This window comes from Amblyomma americanum, chromosome 1 (assembly GCF_052857255.1).
Source record: "Amblyomma americanum isolate KBUSLIRL-KWMA chromosome 1, ASM5285725v1, whole genome shotgun sequence".
In the NCBI taxonomy this organism is placed as follows: Eukaryota; Metazoa; Arthropoda; class Arachnida; order Ixodida; family Ixodidae; genus Amblyomma; species Amblyomma americanum.
The window spans coordinates 176361402-176386788 of record NC_135497.1 but is presented as its reverse complement, the minus strand read 5'-3'; the positions used below and the strand labels follow the sequence as shown (position 1 = coordinate 176386788).

The following is a 25387-nucleotide window of genomic DNA, read 5'->3' as shown; positions in this document are numbered from 1 at the left end:
TAACCGTAATGGCATAATTAAGTATAACCCAAAACGTATACCTAGTACACAGTGAAGTAAAGTATATTAGTATGAAGCGTAACTAATATTAATACTGCTTACAGCCCCATCGTAAATCTAAGTATCTCTTGGGCACCTAATTTTCAGGAAGTAATTATAATCACAGATAAAACAAGAAGTTTGCGCAACGTACAAAGCAAGACGCCAGACATCTGCAAATAAAAAGTGAAGGGCAAAACACTTCCAATAAATCTGTCTTTATTCAACCAATATTTATCGAGGAACGTTAATTATACATCAACTGGATTCATTGGCAGTCTGCGAGAAAAAGCTTCAAAAAGTGCCATCTCTTTGTACACGAGGAACCAAACGGGGTGCCTGTTAACAGATCAAGACATCGAGTACACGACACGGGCGAGTCTTTTTTTGTTTCTTTTGTTTTGTTTCCACTGGGGACGGAGCAAGGACCACAAACCACTTTGTTGAAGAAGCACGTCACACTCGATAGTGCCAAGTTTTTTTTTCTTTTTTTTAACCCCAAACGCCGATCCCACCGTACGCATCCCGCGCGATCTCCAAGCCTCAGTTCGTTTCTCCTGTTCGCCTCTCCACTAAGGCTTCGGCGGCCTCCTCTCTGCCGCGCACAGCCTGCCTCCATCGCCGGCGCCGTTGCCGTGCGGGATTCGAGCCCCTTGTGGCATGGCAGTGGCGCCTGCCTGTCTGCCTCTCCCGTCGGTCAGGGCCACCCGACTAGACGGTCGTCTCTTCCAAGCCCACGGTGCTGCCAGTACAACACGACGTTGAGCAAAGACGTGCGGCCCCGGGCAGGGCCTCCGTATCCTAGCAGACACTCCTCGGGTATAGGACGGTGCCATCAGAGCAGCCGACGCTGGTTGGCGACGTGGACGCTTGGAAGGCTGAAACAAAGAACGGGCAGGCGCGCGCGCGCGCGCACTGCGAGTCAGGCAACCAGGAAAGAAGATAATAAAGGGAGCAACGTCCACGATGCTGGACAGGGACTGTTTTGTTATAGCAGTAGGAAAAAGCAAACAGACAACCCACGGCAAGATGGAAGCTGCGTACAGAGATCTCAATCTATGCGGCAGCGCAAAAAGAAAGTTAAAAACACAAGAACAACCTCAAATCATGTCATCAGACAGAATGCAGGACACAGATGCATCACAGCAACAAAGAAGACAGCCACAACAAAATGTGCCCCAACTGCACTCTTACATAACCGTTGGCTAGCTTCTGGCTGTTACATTTCTCACACTCTTTTTTTTTTTTTTGGGGGGGGGGGGTGGTTCAAATGACACGTCGATGAAGAAGGCTTGCGGCCAAGTTGCATACAACATGCACTCATTGGTGATGCGGGCCTTCGTCATCGGCATACGCGCATGAGCGCCCGGTGGCCAAAGTTAGCCACGCACAGAAGCAGTGCGAAAATCATATCTGCTCGTGACCTCAGCGCTCTTTCTAAATGGAAAAGTACAGTGTAGTGTCTGTTAAAAGGTTAAAGCCCACCATGATGGCCGGAGCGGGAGCGCCGCCTAGCGACGGCGCGGTTACCGGTGGCGCTGGGCGAAGAGGCATGTCTTTATCATTCCCGCGAGAGCTTGCCATCAGAAAGAGCGCGAGAGCGAGGACGTTCGCTCGCTGCGGTCACGGTCGCGATGGGTGCCGAACAGTTCACAAAGACTGTGCTTGCGTGCACGACTGCCGCAGTGTACGTATACGCTCAGTGGCTGTATAGAAATTTAGTTATTTCACTGTCCCTGTGTCGTGTGAACCTTTTCTGTCGGATGTACAATACCACTTGCATCCCTTCAGTTACAACCAATAAACCCTCACGTCATCAGCACTTGGTTCTCCGAATTCGGTTTCAAGTACCCGTAGAAGAATTCTAAATGGTGACAGATAACAATTACTGCTGAAAACTTGGGTACTGCTACGCCTTTCTTTTTATTTGCACGGACTTCACGATCAGCGATTCGTGGGAGCTCGACCTGTCCTCGTGTTATCAAAATTTATTGCCGCTGTATCAGTGTCTTGAAGATAATGAGAGCGACTATATATGGAACCAAAAACACGCTTAACTTATCGCTTCAGTCCGGGGGTGCAGCGCGCACTGTCATATGTCTGAAAAATCTGTGAAAATATATTTGCTTTTTCGCGCACAATAGCTGCTTTGGACAAAATACCTTCAACTTACTGTAAGTGCAGAAATTCCTGAATATTTCGGCAACTGGTAAGTGGTTAGATTCCGCTAAATTTCCTTCTTGTTCGCATGTGCTGCTTACCTCGTTTCCCTACCACGTTTCTACTCCGCTTTGGTGCATCGTTGCTGCTACATTTTGTCAGCACGTGAAAAGCATCTTTTGGATCGTATGGGTTTCAGAAAAAGCTGGATACATCAAACGAGAAATCGCGCGTCAGATCACATCTTCATGAGACACTTACAGGTCATGGCAGTGACGAAAGCCTCCTCCGGAAATATGCTTGGTTCGTTTCTGTGCTCAACACCCTGGGATAGCTGTATCCAGCTGCAATGTAGAGGAGGATTTCATATTAGTAATGCAAGAAAATCCCAGTTACATTTACTTTTTTCACATCTTGATTGACATGACTTGCAGCCCATGTAATCATATTCGCAGTTGTCTTTTTAGAAGTACGCATGACTTAAATATCTGTCCTGAAGTACGTGAGGAGCGAGAATTGTACGTGTCTTGAACTTTTTGTGTCCTTTTTTCGCTTACGAAATGAGTGAAATGAAGCAGGGGAAAGCGCATTTCTTCCTACCCTTTTACTTCAGATCGCTATTAACTGCAACAATCTAGAGGGGAATAAACGCCTATTTTTTATTACGAAGTATGTAGGGTGTCTGTGTTCAAACTTTAGATAGCTGAAAATAACATTTTTGCATACCGAGTGAGGATATAAACTTCGGCAAAATTTGCCATGCATAAGATAGAAACAAAAAGAAAAGAAGCTTCACTGCTTGCTTGAACACTTGTGTAAGCTCTATTACCCCTCAGTGAATATTATTTAAAATAAGTTTTATAACGATGGCCGTATACGTGTAAGCATAAGGAAAAAAAAGTGAGATATTACAATCTCAAAGTTTATTTTAGTGCATGTCTTGTTCTGAAGGTGTTAACTTTTCCTCGTGTAGGACACACCGTACGCGTACGTACGTGCATTTGAGAAGCTTGCTACATCTTTTAATTTTCGCTCGCTATAAGTTCACCCACGTAGAGGCTTTCATTCACGGCCAAGCTTAGAAATCTGCCTCGATGAGACACTCAGATCGGCTTACGTGCGATCGTAATTTCTAGTCGGATTAATTCAACAATACAAGCTGCCTACTCAAATAGTAAGACTACGTGTAAAAGGCAGGACGCCTCGGAGAAGTCACTCGATTACAACTAAGCTAAATACAGCAGCATTCAACGCACGAAGGAACAATGTTTCTTTCCGACAAATTTATTAGTAAATAGAACTGACACAGGAACTCGGCCTAAAAACGACCTGTGTGTCAAAGTGAAAGAGCCAGTGTTTTAGCAGAAATCATAAGAACAGCAGGTAACAGCTTATCAGAGCAGCTGTGGTTGAACCTTTCTTCGACGCGGTGGAAGCATGCGAAACACTCACTGTTTTTCCTGGTGCACTTGCTTGTCCTCTGGAATCAAACGTAAATGAGTCTCAGAGGGTGACACGTGCTGCTGGCGTCAGATGAAACGCGAGTGTAACGACTCACTAGGCCTGCATAATTCGAAATTTGGCAGGGAAACAACCCGTAGCTGGTAGCGAATACGGTCACTTAGAGGAGTACAGTCACTGTTTTTCAACTAATTAGTCGAATCGAAAGAGTCTACAGTTGTGCTTCCCTACCATCGCCAGTGCAGCAAGAAGTGGCAGACAGTACATAAAGCCACGAATAGCGGTGATCCAGCTTCCGGCTACTCCGGCAGTCGAACTTACATGCACACATTATGATATGATAGAGCCATGTATAAACCAGCTTCTAAGAAAAAAAAAATGCTCGCAGTGCGGCAAATACGCAAAACAATTCTCAAAGGATAAAAGCGTAGCCTGTACCCTCCCTTACCTCACCCATGAAAACAACTACGGGCATACCAAATTCTGGACTGAAAAAAAAGGCGGAGAACTGTGCAGTGTCAGTGCTTCGACTTCAACTTCCGGCATATACTCAACCGCTTCCTCGTGTTTTTTTTTTTTTGCCATTGCAATATTCACTTCAATCGCCAAGCTCGTAGCAAAAATGCTCTTTTGTCAGTCATAGCATCTTTGCTCCGTAGCGTCATCCACGATTTTCAGTAGTTTTTAAATGCGCCAAGGAGGAATCTTCGGCGTCACCTCTCAGTCATCGATCAAACTTTGCTTGCATGTACGCACAAAGCTTCACTTGCTTTTGCGTTTGTGATCAAGCATAACTTCATGTCTGCTGTTCGGTGGTAGGTATCCCAATTGCTGGGACGAAATGGTGCTAAGTGTAGTCATTATACGAGTATATAATACCAAAGTGGCAGGGAAATGAGCGGCAACCCTCAGCAAGCGGTAGCGGAAATCCCGAAACAGTGCATTAAAAAGAAGACGTCACCTACCGCGGTCTTCGGGAGTCTTGGCTTTGTACTTGATGGCGATGATCACGACAAATGGGATCGCCACCAGCAGGCAAATGGCCACCACAAGAAACGACACCAAGATGTTGGATGACACCAGCCACGGTGGTCCTGCAACGTGCACACGCGCACCTGCATTTTGTGGTCGAGGACAGGCTCTACGCTGGACAGTTAAAATTCTTCATCTCAAGGGCATTGCGAGGATAAGGGCTCGTTTTCTGTCGGTTGAAATGGTTAGAGTTGCGCTTTTTATTTTCCTTCAAGAGGCAGAGCACGGTCGAGAATTCAGAAAAACGGCATTGCAACCGAAAATAAACAAACATGTAGGTTAGCGTAAATAAACCCGGATTTGGCATGTATTAAAACCGGCATGCCAGTGAAATATCTTCTACCATTAGTATACAAACAAAAAATATTTAAAAAAGTTTTCAGCATTACCCTAATGTTGAATGGACTGAAATTTGGTAACAAGGTGAAATAAATGAGAGGGCACACAGGGAGATCCGTCAATTTCTTACGGCTGCCTTTAAAGTCACGTACACTGCCAAAAAGCCGTAAAAACATCGGGTACGTTCTCGGCTAGTACCTACGGTTGTCGTTACTCTATCAATAAACTTTACTGCCCCACTGCAGGGTGACCACACGAGCGACGTACGCAGAAGCTCGCCCAAGGGGGTGTTCCCACGTTAACGATTCGTGCGCTAGGGTAAAAGGCAGGCGCAAAAGAGGCATACAGTACTGTACACTACTGACGAACTTATCTGTACTACTCACAGGTCTCTCTGTCGTGTCATCCATCTTCGTTATCACCTGCTTCTGCGTTCTGCGTCCTACACTAGTGATATACCCTGAAGTATTTCTACCTCCGAATCGCCAGTGACTTTACTCTAATTTGCGTCTGTCTTGCAATAATAATACACCCATAAATGTTGGCGATATGCTTACAATGTGTTTAAGGACCTTAGCTGTTTCAAATGCAGTTCCACAAGACCACTTGTTGAACGAGCTGCTTACTGTACCCTATGGCTACAGCGTAACTGACGAGATACAATAAGGGAGGCACAACACAGCGCCCACTCGCAACTGAAATCTTTATTAGCTAGCCAGCCGGTATACCATGTAGCACCGCACTGGCGGCCAGAACAGGAAAAGAAGTGCGCACAAATCCGCAAAAACAGTAATGTAAACACGCGACTGGTACGTGTCACGGTTCACATTCAATGCACTCGTTTTCCTATGGCGACAACGCTACAGAGTGTGCGGTGATACATTCGCCCTGAGCCTTGCTATCTTATATGATTATATTTCTCTCGGCAACCAGCCACGGTTTCTGCCTATCACAATGCATTCTTTATATTTTGGTTCGCTGGAGTTGGAGTCCTCTCTGCAGTCCCTGCAGTGTTTTGCCGCGTTACCTTAAATGGGGAAACGTGTAACGCTTTAGTCATGCTCCTTTACAATCTCTGATTGAGACATCGGTCTGTTTTTCTGATTTATTTATTTACGCATGATAATGGCGAATAATGCACGACTCCTTCCCGGCAAGGAACAAAATTATCGCCGTGCCTTTTCAAGTCTTTGTATAATTAACTATCTTAGCGAGACTAGACAGTCTCTTAGGCGCCGAAAAAGCAACATCAACTCACGCACGCTGCACAGTGCTTCTCAGGTTGTGCGACACGTGGTGCAGATACGGCACAACAGCAACGTTTATTTTCTTACCTTGCTAGAGATGCGTTCGCTGTTGGTTTGTGATCGTAACGTTTTCCGCAATTTCTCGGCCACAGAAATCGGAACTGCTAAAGCATAATTGGCCTGTGTCAGACGGCCTCCTTGTTTGCAGAAGCTAAGTTCTATCCTGTGCTAGCACGTACGACTTCTTTACTACATTGTTAGAAACAGAATGAGCAATGGCTATTCTTAAGAGCTTAAAATGTGCTAATGAATATGGCAGTATGGGTTTTAAATCTCGCGACTCATAAGACCAACATCCATAGGATAAAGTAAAGCGCTACGTGAGATCTAAGAATCTAATAAAAAAACATTATTGGTAAATCGCGTGTTAGAACCAATGGGTTGAAGTACTCCGAAAATATAGAAAAAAATTCAAAGAATTGCTGCTCTCATTTGGGGTTGTCACATTAAAATCACGAAGTAAATGCCGCTAACCTAAGACACTTCGAAACGCTCTTTCAATTATTACTCCACCCAGTTGTGCCAGCAGCCGCCGTGGTTGCTTAGTGGTTATGGCGCTCGGCTGTTGACCAGAAAGACGCGGGTTCGATCCCGGCCACGGCGGTCGAATTTCGATGGAGGCAAAATTCTAAAGGCCCGTGTACTGTGCGACGTCAGTGCACGTTAAAGAACCCCACGTGGTCGAAATTTCCGGAGCTCTTCACTACGGCGTCCCTCATAGCCTGAGTCGCTTTGGGACGATAAACACCCAGAAACCAATCGAATCTTCTGTCGCGCCGAGTCGCTGTATCGCGTTATCTTCGTCATGTATGTTGCCATGCTGTTGTCTTTCTCATTAAAAAAATACTTATTTACCGTTTTCCTTTCCATAGTGACTGTGACGAGGCGGCGACTAAAGAAAGGCATAGTGGACGGCAGGCGCTCTAGTGCCTATGCAAAATGAGCGAAATTGCAAGCAGAAGTCAGACAGGTAATTTTCAAGTGTCGGAAGGACTGCCCAGCATGCACGAGCAAGTATTTAGAAAGAACTTTTACAAAGCATTGCGTAAAGTGCGAGCTTCGGTTGATCACCTTCGCGTGTGCCCGTGACGCCCGAGGTCTACCGTGCTGTCCGCAGTTGGCGGATCACAGTTTTCGCACGGTTAGCGCTGCATGTCGCGAAGACAACACATCGGTCACCTAGCGATTAAGCGGAGGTTCCCGCCAATGTAATACCACGACGGCCCCCTCACCTGGCTCGGAGAAGCCCTGCGCTGCGTTGGCCAGCGTGTGCGTGCTGAGCAGGACGGGCTCGGAGCGCACGCGGCCGTTGAAGGAGTACACAAGCAGCTTGTACTTGGTTCCCGGAGGCACGTCGTCCACCCAGAAGGACGGCGTCGGCGAGCTCAGATTGGCCACCAGGCGGCGGCGCTGCAGCTCGTGCACTTCAAGCAGGAAGCTGTGGCCCGGCTCAGCACCGCCCTCGCAGTCCACGCGCAGCGCACCCATCGTCTGGTTGCTCACGTTGCAATTGTGAGGAGGCATCGGAGGACCTGTGGACGTCAATAGCCCATGACGCTGGGCGCAACCTAGCACGCGTTCCGTTCATACTTACTCTCCGCGCGATATGAATGTTTCCCTTGTGGCGATTTTCTCTCTCAAGGGAATCGAACGAAGTGCACTGAATAGAAATTTCCCGCCCTGGCAGTATACAAACCAACGCTATAGGTACCATTTGCTACAAAGCTGAACAGTAGATCTTGACATAGCCCAAGGCCTTTAGACACGGTGTGACGGGCGATTTATCCGCTCGCTCGCATTTAAGAGGCGTGCGAAGCGATTGGCTTGAGCCCAGTGTAGCATTTTGGGCTAGTTGCTGTGACATACGAATCGGAAAACAGCGCGGTAGAAGCAAGGGATAAGAAAGAGACAAGCGAATAAGTAACACGTTCATCTCTCCGTGTTTTAACTCCCGTGATGTTTCCCGCCCAGTGCAAGAATGTAGTGCGATGTGAACAGGGTTCCGGTTTTGTGGTCTGCAGGCCCAAATTTGTGGTCGTTGACCTAGCGGAAATCAGGATGCCTAGCTTGTTCACGCGGAAGCGTAACATAGATAGGCTCGCGAACTTCTTGTTTTTTTGCTGAATCGATGCGCAAACGACTGCAGAGGAGGTCTTCGGGGTAGTTCATGGTAATCATAAGCGGAGCAGGCACATCGATAAACTAGGTGTATTATGCGTTTGATTCTGGACATGACCACATTGCTTGTTCGTTGTTTTTAGAGGAACTATCTTTGAGACAACCTTGTTTCGGCTACACCTATTGCAATTTGCGTCATGTTTGATGCTCTTTATCGAAATATTGTGGGCCATGTTGTACTTCTCGTACGAATTGCTACCAGTATTCAGGCCTCCGTTGATGCAACGTGCTACAAAGTAGGTCGGATTTGTTTCGCTAAACTAGCTTATTAGAAACTCTCTTTGGAGAAACCATTCCTCATGTGATGTAACGATGCAAGAAAGCCTATTGTTTTCTGCAAGCCGAGAAATAACTTAGCAGGAGTAAAACGTATCTAACTAAAAAGTTAATGTACAACATTGCCCCCATTGGGGCTAATAGAGCCAGCAAAAGGTTACAAAAATCTACCATTTCTTTCTGTCTGAATGTATATTGTTTTGCGGTTTTGCGTCTAGAGGTGCTACATACTCAAGGCCCTTGCGAATAAGGTCAGTGCACGAGGGGGGCGGGGGGGGGAAGACGCATGACCTTCTTGAGCTCACCTCTGCCCTCTAATGTCGCATTATAATTACGCAAGGTACTGCATTATAGGCATCGCATGCCAAGAGAATAAGCCCACTTACCAATTGGAACTACATGGATGATGCACGGGCGCATCATGAGGCCGATGGCGTTCCGAGCGGAGCAGCTGAGCGTGCCAAAGTCAGACTCGTTCCTGGGCGTATACCGTAGGTAGCTGGTGACAAGTCCCCGGGAGTCAGTCGTGGATGAGAGCGCCCACTGCAGATCTCGCCGATGGCCCGAGGAGCCGTTGAGCGACCAATGGAAGCTGACATTCCACGGGTCGGCCAGCACTGAGCAGTGGATGCGGATCTCCTCGTGACGCGCTGCCGTGTACTTGGTTCGAAGGTTCGGGTCGCACACCGGCAGATCTGCGGTCAACGAGCCCAAGACGGATCCAGGTACCCAACCAGAGCGAGATGTCGAAGGTACATCTTAATGCGTGGCTGATCGGACTAGTTGGTAATTCATGACAGCTAAAAAAAAACACAGCTCAACTTTGAGACAGGGACAAAGAAAAGACGGACACCAAAGCGCTGTTCTAGTGTACTTCTGCGGTGTCCGTTTTTTCTTCGTCCCTGTCTCAAACTTGAGCTGTGTTTCTTTAGTACATCTTAATATTCCTACACTAACGCTTGGCTGTATTTGGTCGTTTGGCGCAGTGAAGCAGGTTACGGACGTTACCAATGCAATGAAACGAACCCCGGAGCTTCGCTCCAATGCCGTGTAGAAAGCTTCTTAGTCATTTTACAGATCTACCTAACGTTCCTCTCCAATCCGAGAAGAATAACACGTAGATGTACGGATATAAGCCTGACTTCACTACTTTACGGGCTCGTGTTCAAAATTAAATGCACATAATTTGGACAGGTTGATTCAAATATGAACTGCAGAGTACCTGAAATCGGCCGATTTTTACAAATACACGAGAATAGAATGCTCACGAAATGTGTGGCTTCTTGCAGCTATGTCGCCGACGAGCTCAGGAGGCCTAGGTCCTGTTTGAGGAATCCTGGGCGCTACAGTCAGTTCAGTGAGCGGCAACAGGGCAAGTGCTAGTGCCCTGTCGAGCGACCTGTCGGTTGGTGCCCGCAAACATAACCCAGAAGTATCCAAGCATTTTCGGCCTGCGGCTGCAGACTGTAACAGCGTACTTAACCACCAGACAGGAATTTTCTTTCAAGAGTTATGCCCGCGTAACGGTGGCGACGGCAGCTCGTGCTGCTAGTACGACGCTTCAGCAGATCATGTGTTGTCACTCACGCTTGCAATGCGCATGTTTTTACAGAGAGGCAAGCGCCGCCACTCACGCTGCACCCTGAGGAAGACCCTGTTGGACTCGGCGGCGCCCTCGGCGTTGGCCGCCACGCACGAGTAGTGGCCCGAGTTGGCGCTCTGCACACCTCGCAGCGCCAGCGACTGGTTGCTCACGATGAAGTTGGCGAGGCGCGAGGCGAGCTCGTGGCCCTCGAAGCGCCACGAGATCTCGATGAGCCGCGGGTTGGCGTCCACCTCACACTCGAAGTAGACGTCGGTTCCTTGCACGATGCTCGACCGGTTCACGCGGTTGCCCCACGCCAGGCTCACGCGTGGCTTGTCTGCGGGGAACAGAGCGTGAAAAAGATACCTTTTCTTAAAATTCGGAGACTGCGCTGGCCTAGATAATAAGCCATCTAATTAGTAAATCAAGCCGCAACAAAAAGGAGTGCGCAGAGTTCCAGCATGAATTATCATGCCACGTCTGTATTAAAATATCCAAACAAAGCTCTCGGAACCAAGGACCTTGCCAAGAGCTGTTAGAATAGGTGGCGTGTTCACTAGAACGGCCGCTCTCCTATCAAGGTTATGGCACGTCACGCGAACGAACGCAGCCATAACGAAGGCACGTGTGCGTCTGAGGAGCATTATTGCTGTCGTAAATCTCATGTGCACGGAATTTTACGGCACCCATACTTTCTTCAGCGGCCTACTACATATGCCTACTTACCGTAAGAAAGGAGTATTCCGGTCTTTTATCTGCTGAGTGTTTGCGTCCAAACTTGCGCATCACTAACTAGAGAAGCACACTTCTCTGCCTGCACGTGAAAAGGTTGCGGCTGAAGAAACGAAAGAGCTTAGCTTTTCAGCGAGATCGAGTGCTTGAACACATCCCGCTCTTGTTACTACATGGGAGTCAGAATCTTGCTGGCCGTAATTTAAGTAGTCGCGTTTTTCTACCATCATTGTTTTTACCTGGCTCTAGATTGAGGCTAAAATCATTGCATTGCCTATAGCAAAAGAGTTGTCCGCGTTCCTTCAATGGAGTAACGCGTCCGAGCGAGATTAGTCGACTTATTTCTTTAATTTGTGCGAATACTATGGAGCCCCTCTAGGCAAGAGCGCTTCGCCTGGACACAGAAAAAACCGGGACTCACAGTGCACCTGCAGCAGCCAGACGTCGGCGACTTCTTCGTGGCCGGGCATTCTGGGGTTGGTGGCGACGCACCTGAGCTGCCGGCCGTTGTCCCTGGCCCTGGGCACGAAGCCTAGCAGCGAGGTGGTGACGTTGCCGCCGGCCGACAGGCGCGTCTGGGCGAGCGACGCGTTGAGGCGCACGCCGTCCAGCCACCAGGAGACCACCGCCGGCGGCAGTGAACCCTCGGCCTCGCACTCTACTTCGGCGCGGAACTCGGCTGACAGGAAGTCCTGCTTGCCTCGTATAACCGCTCGCACGGGCTTCACTGCCGATGGAAAGCGACAACAGGCGGGGCCGGGGAGAGAAAGAGGGAGGGCAATTACCACGCTGCCTCGGTTTCGCAGTTTACTATAACAACAATGAAAAGCTTCGAGTCTGGCGGCAAAGAGAAGCTGGCGCAAAATCAATAAGAAAGACTTAAACGGCATATCGTGCATACGAGAGGACAATCTAAGAGGAGTGCAAAGGGAGCAGCCACCGATCTGTGATGCTCGGCGATGACGACTCTCGAAGCACTGCTGACAAGCTAAGATATAGCGTAGAACCTGGCAATAACGAAGCTATTTAGGCGAAATAATGGTTGTAACGAAGTGGTAGCTATTTCTTTAGGAAGCTCTCATCGAAGTCCGCGTATCTGGCACCTCTTTTTAACGAAGCGACATTTTCGTACGACTGACTATAACGAACTGGAAGGAAACTGAACTCGCCGTTTGCGCTGAGTACATCGATCCGTAATGATGCGCAACAGTTCCGTAGCCATTCCAGTCCGAAAACAAATCCCCGCGCATAATCTGCTCTGTGAAGCGCCGCACAAAAAAAATGTACAAACCTTTTCACGGCTCATCTGATGCTCACATGGAGCGTTTCTCCGGATGATCCGCCTGCTCTGACGCGACATAATTTTTACACCGGAGCGCCTATCATTGCCGGAACTTGAGTGCGCGGCCAAATGAACGATGTCATGGAACGTGATGCGCACGGCCCACTGCGAGCACGCTGTGGTTCTCACGTGCCGTGGACAGTGTTCAGTTTCAGTTTTCGCGGAGCGGCCGCGTGGTTGGAGCGGTTGGCAATGTGTTTGGCCCTCCTGGAGGCATTGACGCGCCTCTTGTTTCATAGGCTCATGATTAGTGACATCCGTAAAAAACGAAAGCGCGAGGCGATTTCCGTTGACCACATTGCGGCCATGATCACGGCGATTGCGTCAGGAAGTGTCAGACAGCGAAGGACTTTGGCGTGAATACGCTTGCACACTGTCGACAATACTCAGCAACAAAGAAGCAATCACTAAAGCCGTCACTCGCGGTGTGAAGCTAACAAGAAGCTGAGGTCCTTTTCTTTTTCCTTAGCCTTTCTCTAGTAATTATTCGTTATCATACGGTCTGATGTGCACTTCTCCACACATTTCTATCATGCGGTGAGGTGTTGAAGCAAGCATGTTCAGGTGGGGTGGAAACCAAAAACACGCTCCCTTTCACTGCCCGGCCACGCCTAGCATCAGCTTCAGTGCCGAGAAAACGGAGATAGTCATCACTGGTATTCTTCCCTCACAACTCGTTTCTTAGGCAGCACGGTAAAAAAAAAAAAAAACACGCACGTTGGTGACGCTCATACGTTCGAGTGGTACGCATGTATGGCGGCGTAGTGGGCGCTCAGTGCGCGTGTTCAAGGATCTGTCAACACAAATCGGCGGTAGAATAAACCCCAGTTGTCCTCGGTATAAACACTGAAAGGAAGCCCGTTGATATGAGATAAGTGTGGCCAAGGTTACCAACAGGAGGATATACACCGCAGCAGACACTGTACAGAGGCAATTGACGACACCTCCCTCTGTCCTGTGTCTGCTGCGGTGTATAGCCTCCTGATGTCTCACCAACAAGCCTACACATCTACCCTCCTAAGTTACCAACAGCTGTAACCAAGCAACAAGTATAAAGAAGAAATTTCGGGACCCCTTCGACTTCATTATAAAGGGGTCCAACTGCACCAAACAGCCAAGTATACAAAGAAGTTTTGATGTGAGGAAGGGTGAAGTGGTTTGCCGCCGCAACATTACTTTTGCCTGCTACTCAACACAAGGGATGAGGAAGGAGGGTGCGACTGAAATGGGAAGATACTACTGGGTACAGTGATGACAGCGCAATACCCACGTGATGTCCAAGAAAAAATGCACGAGTGAATGTAAAACCTCAACCGGGGGATTAAGGTTTGCTGTCTTCGTCGCACTCAAAGTCGGAGAACTGCAAAATTTAGTCTAGCCAGTTAACATGATTCTGTTGGCGGCTGAGCTTCTTTCAATGCAATTGAATTGCGATTTGCACATAATGTAGTAAGCTTATGCAGGGTGATTTTTTCTAACCTTTACTGACTTTTGGTTTGAAAACTGTGAAAGATACGTCTATGCGGTTTGTTTTGAGCTAGATTGTACAGCAAGGCGAACATTATGTACCTCATATGGATCAATAATCAGACTGGTAATTGGTTGAACTTATCTAATAAACTTTTTACTTTTGATTTTAGGGGGCAAGGTTGTATTGCGAAATTGATGGCCTTCAACATCGAAGGTGAGCCCTGTTCTTAAATTTCTTTGATCAGCAATGTGGTGCGAAATATCGAAAGTCAAAAATACACATTTGAAAGCTCGTTTAGTTCGCTATCTCGCAATGCATATTTATAAAACGGCGTCTCTCGCGCTTCTTTTGAATAAAATGCAGTTGCAGTTGGTGCATTTGATGAACTTGATGTCAACGACGGTACTACACGCAGCGATGCCATTTTGTAATTAGGTAATGCGGGAAAGCCAACTCAACAAGCTTTCAAATGCATATTTTTGACGTTCTGTATTTCAAAGCACATTGCCGATCGAGAAAATTTAAAACACAACGTTCACCTTCAATGTTGACGGCCACAAATTTCGCATATAACCTTTCCCTCTAAAATAAGAAATAAAAGTTTATTAGTTAATTATTCGTCTAATTGTTGATCCATACGAGGTAAATAATGCCAACCTTGAACAATTCAGGTAAACAGATCACACTGACGTATATCTAGCAGGCATTACAACGAAAATCTGTAAAGCTAAAAAAAATCAACTCGTAGAGTCGGCTCTGGACAGAGCAATACGGACCAGCTTAGCGTTTGTGTCGGCCTATGCATTTCCAGATATAGGGACCGCAAGCTCGGCCAGGCGGTGCTTCGGAAGCGAGCAGTCAGCGCCCTCTTTAGCGAGAATGGCACAGCGGGAGTGGGGTTGGCTTGGTCTCTTTGTTGCAAGGCGGTGCTCGCACGAAAAAAAAAAAAGTTTCCTTCTCGGTTTCGACAATCTTGCTTCGATGTAACGTTTGTTGCACGGGTTCAAGAGCTGCACTGTTTTACTGCATTTTGCAAAGTAAAGCAATGATCAGCAACATTAATGAGAGCAAAAAGAAACCGCAGTGCACAAGAAGACTTATTCAGTGCCAAAGCAAACAAGCCGCGCTAACTGCCAAGATCATTCAGCGTCCACTTCAAATGCAATTAAGCCGCCGCGGTGGTTGAGTGGTTATGGCGCTCGTCTTCTGGCCCGAAAGACGCGGGTTCGATCCCGGCCGTGGCGGTCAAATTTCGATGGAGGCAAAATTCTAGAGGCCCGTGTGCTGTGCGATGCCAGTTCACGTTAAAGAACCCCACGTGGCCGAAATTTCCGGAGCCCTTCACTACGGCGTCTCTCATAGTCTGAGTTGCTTTGGGACGTTAAACCACAAACCAAACCAAACCAAGCCAAATGCAACTGATCACAGATCCTCGAAGGCGCTATCTACCATACATAATACAAGAATAATAGCAGGGGAAAGGAATAGACGCCTAAAACTAGCGCGCTATGGCAACACTAAAACAAACGTAGCCTAGCCAAGAGCACTGCTGTACAAAAATAGAAAGTATTGCTGATTTAGTTATATTTATTGTTTACCTGTACATAATAAGCGGCCGCCCGTGCATAGGCAGTCATAAAGCAGGTCACGCCGCATCGCTGATCACGCCGTACTAACGAGGTAAAGCCAAGAATCGGTAGCGGCGCTACAATGATCTCGCACTGGCTGCAGCCTAAACAAAAACCGCCGTAAACCGTCATTCAGTGCCATTTCGAACTGGAAAGGACCGCGAGAATTACGAAGCACAAAAATATACAGAAGCAACACACACACACACACAGCGCTGAAAGCGTGTGGCTTCTTACACCATGTTCAGTACTTTTGCACTGCTAATTCGAAATGAATGAAAATAAAATAACCCAACTCTACATGGTTTTAATATTTGCGATGCTATCGTATTCATTTAAACCTATCTACTAATAACGTGCATTGCCTTCGCTCGCGCGAAAAACCATTAGACCTGCAGCGAGCTAGTGCATCGTGGGCAATGTCAGCATTCCTGTTAGTCTAAGAGGAATGCCTGCGAATAGTAATGCTGCAACGCGATACTTAAGCAAAACAAACACTAGCCTCAGCGCATTACTTCGTTCTACGCTTTGCGTCGCTGCTTGTCGTACACCACTTGCCTCGGAAGCAGGGAAATTGAGGGGCGGTTCCTAGCTTTTCGTCAACTGCGCAGACCGTTGTGGCACTCCACAGCACTACAGTAACGACTCCATCTTCCTGCTAAGACGCAGAAATCGATGCCATTGCGAAATGTGGAAGAATAATACGCGCGAAGCTCGTTTCGCTTGGCTAAACACGCCTCTGCATGCTCCCTACAATTTCACCTCTCGCCGCCAGGGGAGCGACGCGGCACTGCAGCCACGCCGCCAAACTTGGTCTTGGGTTCCCTATTTCGCATGGGTTCTAAATTGACTCAAGCATTGTGGTCTATTTGCTCCCAGGCTCAAACAGAAGTAAAATTTGACCAAATAGCTTATTGCACGCTACGCCTCTCCGATAATAGCTTGTTAGGGCTAGCGTCAGCATAGATGTCACACATTATACATCGTTCACTAGTCCTGGGCTTGTTCTTTGATATAGCGGTATATCCGTTCGTATGCCACACTGCGGCAGTGGCGAGGATCTGGAGCATTATCTTAAAACGGTGGCTCATGCCACTCCCAGGGACTATGAGAGCTGCCACTGAAGATATCGCATTCACTGATTTGTTCACAAAATTGCGTCCTGTGCCGCCATGTGTAAATAGACGTAGCGTATGCTAAAACAGTTGCGCGAGGTTAGCGGGGGCCATGTGCAACTCCTGGGCGTAACTAGTTTGCCACACGGTGTGTAGTGCATTCCACTGTCCACCAATGTCTTGAGGTAGCAGACCGCAACATGCTTGCTGTGTTCCATATAGATGGAATAATCATTGAAAACAGCGACATCCTCTGCCATCTAGGGAAATATTTACTCACTGCCTACGGAGGCCAAGAGTGCACATGTTTACTTCAATTCGTTCTGCAGAAGATTCCGGGCATAGTTTTGGCTCTTGAGCAGTGCAGGAAACAAATTACTCACGAAGTCATAAGGCTTCTAAAACTGCTAGAACACCTGAAATAAATTAGAACGGCGCTCTGACCGCACGGTGATCGCCTTATCTCTGCCTTCAGTGTGGTGAGCTTGCGTGCCAAGGCAGTGGCGCGGCAGTTCCTGCTCGATGGCACTCCATCGACCGTTCCTCAGCCATCCGAACACATGGTCACTGCCTATCCGCGTTCCTGAGGCTCAGGAGACCACCTATGTGCGGGCATACCACGCAACTGCCATGAAAGATCCTCACAATTACATCCCTTGCCATGGGCCTCTCGTGTCGCCGCGGGCCCCTACACTTTGAAGCGAATTCTTCGCTCGCAGATTTTGTGAGAAGTTGTACTGGCTGGCCTAGTTTCCACGATGAGTCGCTTTGGCATTATTTGTCGTGTCTGCCACGCTTTCTGCTTCGTGAAGTTGATGGTGACGGCTTTGCCAGTGCAATGCCGCAACCGCCACGTCACTGGCGCACCAGCATGTCCCAGCGTATTCATCGCTCGGCACCAATTACCGCATTTTCTTTGCAGTGTACCATACCTCGCATCTGATATATATCTTCATTCGAAATAAGTTGCCGTGTCGAATAACCAGTGCTTGATATTAACGAAGGCGTCTAGAATCGCTTACTCATAAGGAGTACTTAGACACCGTATGTAACGATGGATGTATGCCCATGAAAATGTGGCCATACCTCCCAGCCTTTGGTCCACCCAACCAGTTTCTGACCTTTCGTTATCCTAATAAACCCTTCAAGCTGTGGTTTGGCAGCGATTACATCTAGTGTAGGCTCGAGAGCTGCTAAAGATGGCACGTGCTCCGAGCTGAGATTCTGTGCTGTGAGCAGCGAGCATATGCTAGTTTTCGTTAGATTTAGTGTGATCCTGTCGCAAAAACAGTGTGCTCTCGAGCGGATACCCCCTCTCGGACTAAATTGCTTTTACGATAAAATATCGCAGCTCGTTACAGTGTCTACGACAGAGAGTGGAAGTCTCGGACTGTGGCCACAGCGATTGGCAGCTCCCAAGGCCTCGAAAGCACTGTTTCGATTCCCGAGGACGTCGTGCTTGTGTCACAAAATGCGACTTTCAAGTACGCATGTCTTTACCTGATTGCCTGCTTCTCACCCTATCCCTAAGCTTTCTCTTTCGTTTTACATCCCGTCTTTCTTTTTCCCCACTGCAGGATAACCAACCGGAACACACTTCCTTTCCTTCCTATTCCTGTCTCTGTCTATAAAAAAAGAGCAGGGGGGGGGGGGGGGGGAACCGTGTTGATTTGTAATTTTTCAGCTTATGATAGCCATTGAGCAGACGCAAAGTCTATACGCTGAAAGGATTTACCGCTTTGAAACACCGAGAAATGTCACGTTTTTAGTGTTGTAGCACTTATAGCGCCCATTCCATTCCCTGCATCTAGACGTTGTCCGTCCGTCCGTCCGTCTATCTGAAGCCGGTTTTGTGGCAGGCTGCCCACCGTGTCATCAGGCGGCAGCACAATCGCGAGAGGCTACTCGGGAAGAGCAGCCCGGATCGCAACCGAACCCAAGCAACCCAAGTCCCATCCATTATAGCACCTACCATAGACAAGCAGTGGCGCATCGCTTGACTACTGCACCACTGCGCCAGGATTGCTAGGAAGGTACCCGGGGATCTATGAGTGGAGAGAATGACCGTTTTCGCATATTGAACCTTGACCTATTATCGATATCCGAACAACTGTCATCCGTGAACACTGGATCTGAACACCTGAACCGAAATGAAAACCGGACTGCTAGCGCACCTAATTCAGATTTAACATAACTACACAAATGCACCATGATTTTTTGTTGCAGGACGCATGCACTATCTCTCAGCTTATTCTAGCTTGTAAAATAGGTTCCCTGAATATTGACCCAAAATCTCCTGAAATGGACTATGCGCTTCTTGACTAAACGCACTCAGTTGCATTGGCTAACCACTTTCTATCATCACCATATGCCGTAACATCTGGTTTTCCTCAATGCTGTATTCTGGGTGTCCTCTACTCTTCCTAATATATATTAATGACCTTCTGATTGGAATTAACTCTTGCTTTAAGCTCTTTGCTGATGACTGTGTCCTTTTTCATGCGATAAATGACGCTGACGATAGTTCCCTACTTCAGTCCGGTCTTGATAACGTCTTTATTTGGTGTCAGTGATGGTGCATAGTTCATAACCCATCAAAGTCTATAGTTATGTGCACCTCACGCCAATCTAACCCGTCCAAAACGTTCACTTACAAGATTAATAGAGTTTCGCTAGAGAGCGTCTTGTCTTACAAATATCTTGGAGTTCACATCACTAACAGCTTATCCAGGCGCATGCACATCGAATATGTCACTAACAATCCAAGCTATGCCCTTGGCTGTATACGCAGAAACTTCTCTCAGCCTCCATCCCAGCTGCAGTTACTTTTATATCAAATACTAACTCACTTTAGTCGATGCTATACCTAGAATCGGTTCATAATCGGTCAGCTGGCTTCATTATTTCGCATTATTCTCGCACGGCTAGTGTTTTTTTAATGAATTCGAAACTTGGTGTGACTAATCTCATAATTGGTAGAAAAATTTCACGTCTCAGTCTTTTCCACTGCATTTTCTTTCATAACGATATATTAAAACAAAGATTTTTCTTTAATCCCATCATACCCATCATCATTTGTTTATATTCCGCTTAAAGTTGCCATCCCTATTTTTTTGTTTAATTCTTTCGTACCGAAGACCAGCACTGAGTGGAGCCAGTTTCCGCCCCAAATCGCATGCATTAAAGACACGTCATCCTTCACGACCCCCATTACCATGTATATCATCGAACAAGCGTCTTTATCATAATTTTTGGTTTTTGCCTGTACTTATTCACTATGCATAAATTTTATTTTTTAGTTCTTACACCCACCCACTCTATAACGCCCTGCGGGCTCTTAGGGTATTGTAATAAATAAACATATAAATAAATAATCCCCTGTTTTCAAGCAGGCTTCAATATTAGACCTAGAGTGCTGGCAATATAAAACGATATGCGACCGCTGATAATGTAGCTTCTTGTTCGTTACTGATTGTGTGCGTTCTGTACGTGCGCAACAACAGCATGTGACTTGGTGTTTCTAGTTACGTGATGAAAATTCTTTTAGTCACGGCAACCACGGCCGCTAGATGGAAGGCACTTGAATGAGCTCCTTTGAGCTCGTGTGCAAAATGAGCTCGTGTGCAAAATCTGCACACGTGTAAATCTTTGCGTGGAGTTTTGAGATCGTCTTTCATTTTATCACATCTACACACATGTCATCTGTTGCAGTTCGACTAACGGGCCGACTTCCAGAGTAAAGATGGTGTGCTCGTTTTCTCCGCGGAGCGGCTCTGGGTTAATTTGCTCGTCTTAACTGGTTAGCAGAAGCGAAATTCTTTCTCAATACATTCAAAAAGTAAACTATTCGGTGACAGCGGTCCTTGCTCCGCCGTACAGGTATGCGCTCATTATAGTTAAGGGCGCTTTTACATGGAATTCTTGCAGGTTGTGCGTAAATAACCTTCACCTACGCGTACTGCTCTCGTGCTTTACTTATTTGATACATCCCCGCCTGTATACCCGATCTTCTGGACATGCTTATTACTATGTCTTAGGAGGGATGAATGCAACGCAGACTGGAACTTCGGTGGACCGAGTCTAAACTTTGCGGCGGAAGTGTTCAGGGCTCTGCCATCAAGCAGGAAGGAGACGCTCATGCACGCCAAGCGTTTTCACTCGGAAGTGCATGGGATGCGACAATGATGCACGATCGGTTTCTAACACAGCATCGGCATGACCGTTCCCGTTTTAGGAGAGCATCTCTAGATTAATATAGATTGCGCCGAAATGGAGCCCAGTAGACAAAAAAAACGACAAATTGGTACAGTTTCATGTGCCGTTGCGCTGCTTCATGATGAACAATACTCAGATTGCGTGCTTTGCCTCGCATGTGCGACGGGCCCTTGAATCGTTTGCGCAAAAAACAGATAAAATCGCTTAAGCCATTGTAGTGTAATGTGTAGAATGCATGTATGCATGTAGGTACTACACACGTATATGTACGTACATGTATTGTAAATTTTGGCGCTCGAAGTTAATTCAGACCTGTCTTCCGCGCTCTGCTTTTTAGGCTTTGAACGTTCACTTAGAAAGCCAGCATTTGTTCCCCACATCATTAACATGGGCTTGTCGTTAAGAGCTAGGCGAATCGCTTTGTGGGGCGGCCAACGGAGTAATTAACGCGTTCCCCACCATCCACTGTGCGGAATTCACCGCGCTGCCTGCGTCGTTGAGTAGCATGCTCACGTCGCCTTTCTTCCCTTGCGCTGGCGGCGTTTCTTCTAGCCTCCCGATTCTCGGCTGCGGCAGCTTCGCGCTCGCTGTTGCGCCTCTTTGGTTTTCTCCGCACACGCGCCACGCCTCTTGCCGCGCCAGTTACCTTCGTTGTCGAGCGGCTTCACGCTCCCTTTGAGCCGCTGCCGCAGCCGCTTCTTTGTGTTGCCGGGCGTCCTCGCGCCACGCTTGAGCTTGCTCTTTTGCAGCTGCTCCCTCGGCCTCTCTAATCTCTGCAGCGGCTGCACGGGCTAAACGCTTTCACCAGTAGAAGCCTATGCGACGCCTCGTCCGCCATGTCGTTCCTGGTGAGCTGCGGCGGCACTTTGAGGACTATACTTTGACCGGCCTCGCGCGCTTAGACGGTGGGGAAACGCTTTGAAGGCGGCTGTTCGCACGAGGATGGAACGACGGCATTAGCGCACATTGCGACTGGGAGGGCTTGCGAGCGAAGGTTGATCTGAATTCGTTCTTTGCGACTAGTTAAGGAACGTTTCGCTCGCCCGTTTGTACTTTTGGGTGCGTCACTTGTCCACGCCTGCTAAGACTTCTCGCTTGATTCTAATGTTCGCAACGGTGTTGCAGAGTCTAGCGGACGGGTTTTCCTCCAAACTCGCCCTTGAATATGATTCGCGCCTAAAAGAAGCTTCAACGCACCACGAGTTTGTTGTACTTCCTGAAAAAAATAATAAAAACAACAAAAGTCTAAAGTGTTCTTATCACAAGTCTTTAAAAAATTCCAAGAAAATGTTTTATCAACCAACGATGTTTTCTAACTTATGCCCATCTACCGCATTATTCAAATGAGCATAAAGCCGAGCGAAATTGTTCAAAAGTGTTTCTTTTTTCGACACTAGACTATACGAGCGAACAATATGGCCACTAAGGGAAAGGGCATACGAGAACTTCCCGCATCACAAAGACCAACGCTCACATCTCAAACCGTGATGAAGAGCACACGATCCGCATCGTGAATCACCTAAAGGGTTCTTAACTGGTTGGTCCCTGACGATGCGTTCTTATCATTGTATTTATGACGGCTTCTGTCGTCGAAATTCTGCTCGAACTGATTCCAATAACCGCTAAATGCTCATCAAACCGCCGAAAACCCTTGACGCTGCGACAGGCCATCTAGATTGCCTTTAAACCGGGCCCCTTTCGACGACGGACAGGGAACCCCATATGAGTTTCAATCGCTGTCGTCCTTCAGGGTGCACTTGACAAGACGTTGGCGATTGATTGTAGACCGACCACGCAGCTTCAATTTCCGTTCGTGCGTTTTTCGAGCTGGTCGAGCTGCTTTTGAGGCCACTTCGTCCCTTCGGTACAATTTGTCTGAAACTCAGCTTTGCTTAGTTTCTTTTTTTTCCTCGTTCTTGTCTTGTAGTCGGGATCATCCTTCCTCCTACGCCACAATTTTGTCAATTTTTATTTATTTGTTCTGTTCCTAAAGTAATATTCCTTGCTGTAGGACGTTATACCTTTATCTCACTCCTTGCGTTTGTCGATTTGTAAAAAGGAGCCTGTAACACCACAAGACTACCATGACCAACTTTTGGGAAAGATGCATGCGAAGCCAAAAGAATGAAGGCGCGTGTATTTCTTTAAGGTACGCTATTGACACGAGCAGCACATAGTCTGTACGAACCCTGATAATAAAAGAATTTTAGTTTTCGTGAGGCCGGCTGATGTAGGCCAGTGAATCTGACGTACGGTTGCGGCGCCCAAGGTGAACGGATCGAATGCAGTCCAAAGTAGCCGCATTTCGATGGAGGCCAAGTGGGGAAACGCCCCATTGTTGTGAGATGTCGGCGCAAGTTAGATAGCCCTATGCGGTAAAACTTAGTCCGGTCCGGAGGCCTTCTTTGCGGCATCTTGCGTAGCCCAAGTAAAGCCTCCGGACTTGAATTAGGCTTCCCTACCGCAAAGCTCGTTTTCGCGGATGCTGCCTTACCTGGCTGCATGACGCTAGCCCCAACCTGCCTGCACTCATAACTCTCACAGTCATCAAAAGAAGAAGAAAAAAATGGTTTCGAACGCTTCAGCGATTTCTAGTCAGCGTCCTGTAATAGTGAGTGCGGTGGTGCGTGCGCGCCGAATCCACACATTCAACTCAATCAATATGCAGTAACTACGTCATGTGACTTCGGCGTATACAAGGTGGCGCATATGTATGCGCCAGCTCAGTAAACATGCATATTACGGATAAATTTGCTGTTCTTTTGAAAGCAAATGGGATATCATGGGTTTAAAAAAAAGAGGAAGCCTAAATTATTTTTAAAAATGCTCTACGAGAAAGAGCACTTTACTAGTTTTTATTATCCCGAAATTGCTCTCCCGGCATGATAAAGCCCATGAAAACTAGCTCAAGTTTTATGTATTCCTCTATTGTGCTCGTGATAGAAACAGCCTTCATCATGGTAAACACACTCGAGAAGTTACGCATTCACAGAAAGCTTAGAAGCACCAGAACAAGGTGCAAAAATGTCTTCAATATTTTCACAACTAGAATTAGCTAAATTATCAGGCAACAGCTGCGCACTCTTTAGAAGGATAGTATGACATAGTGCTTTCACTAAATATTATGGTGCCAGAGTTGCTTTAACAGTCAGTTAAACATATTTACTCCCCAACATCAGGAAAATCAGGCTATGTTTCGAAGTGAGCTCATCTGAGAAACGTTCGTGACTTTTTTTTTTTCGTCAGTTGTCGTGTCTTATCTTTATTTATTTTTGCTCGAACCGCAAGTGCGGGCGTGCAGCATGGCATCGGCTGTGTAGGCATATGAAAAAAAAAAAATGAGATCTCGTTCCTCCCTTCTAGGGCAGAAATTTTTAATAGCTCCATATTTTAAGAATGTTTTAAGAAATGTTGACTAGATTACTTGACATAATAAATAAAAAACGGAGCTGAGTAATTTGCATTTCAACTTTAGTAACTGTACCTATCCAGTTCCGGAAAACTGATGCTAATTAAAACTTACAAAGCCCGAAGTAAAAAAGATGCTTGCATTGCTAACTAAACCTGAAAATAAAAAAATTGATTATTTGATTCCTTCTTCAGGTCTTTATTTCCTGCAAAAAAATATAAAAAACATGTCAGCTCTTGCTTCATCGCTCCCAAATTTTGCTGAGTAAAAATATAATTATTATTTTGCGAAATGAAAACGACCCGCACTGAGGCATGACGGCCTTCACCGCCATTTAACTTCTATTTTCGCAGTACACGTAGGAATGCCTGGTTATTGCTGTACTTTAAGTGGGTCTCCCATAACCTTCTACATCTCTATAATATTGAGGTGAACGATTAACGCTAACAGAGTGCTGGCAGATCAAACAAAATTAAACACGTCTTCATGGTGCCAGAACCTTAATTGCGCTTCAATTCCCTGAAGCAAAATAGCCACGCAAATGGCATGTCACAAAGCGAGAAAGAGAGCCCCAACTTTTCTCCAGCCCCGAGGCGATAAATCCTAACCAATAGCTGCCCACCTCCCTCCTTTCACCACCTAAATCGGATCACGTGTCCACAAATGACACATTCCATATGGTGAGGGCCCACCTGGACAACAATCTCGGTCGTAGCACGTTAATGTGGCAGTTTTCCGTCACATAACACTACGCTCACAACTGCATAAAGCCAGGAGAAGGTCCCTCTTTTATATATACCCCGGAAATGGGATCGACAGGGGGCTTGCTATGTCCCCGGTTTTTTGCGCGTCATGTCATTGGGGAGGTGTCAGAGAGCCCTGGTTCCGAAGTGCCCCGAGGCTGCGCAGCCTGCGATCCTATAGGCACTTCGTAGGGGGTGCCTCACTGATGTCTAGGCCGTCCGCTATCGTGCGCTAAAGTGAGTGATCGTTGCCTGGGAACATAGGCCCGGAATATTTGTTTATTTGCCTGCACGCGACCTCTAGCAACCTTCAGCGCGACGCTCCCACTGCTTACGGTTCTTACTCGGTGATGTC

At 47.2% G+C, this 25387-nt stretch overlaps 1 protein-coding gene across 1 annotated transcript in view; it reads right to left on the bottom strand.

The window, feature by feature from the left end:
- Positions 1–243: 243 nt before the first annotated feature.
- The window catches only part of LOC144114241 (nephrin-like), a 331266-nt gene continuing 306122 nt past the window's right edge, over positions 244–25387 (bottom strand). Inside the window, exons 5-12 of the mRNA XM_077647843.1 lie at positions 11531–11836; positions 10427–10714; positions 9179–9487; positions 7571–7870; positions 4626–4754; positions 3652–3679; positions 2461–2543; positions 244–917 (exon numbers count right to left, since the gene is read on the bottom strand). Of these exons, the coding sequence (XP_077503969.1) occupies positions 841–917; positions 2461–2543; positions 3652–3679; positions 4626–4754; positions 7571–7870; positions 9179–9487; positions 10427–10714; positions 11531–11836 (1520 nt within the window). The 3' untranslated portion in view covers positions 244–840. The remainder of the gene's footprint in view (positions 918–2460; positions 2544–3651; positions 3680–4625; positions 4755–7570; positions 7871–9178; positions 9488–10426; positions 10715–11530; positions 11837–25387) is intronic.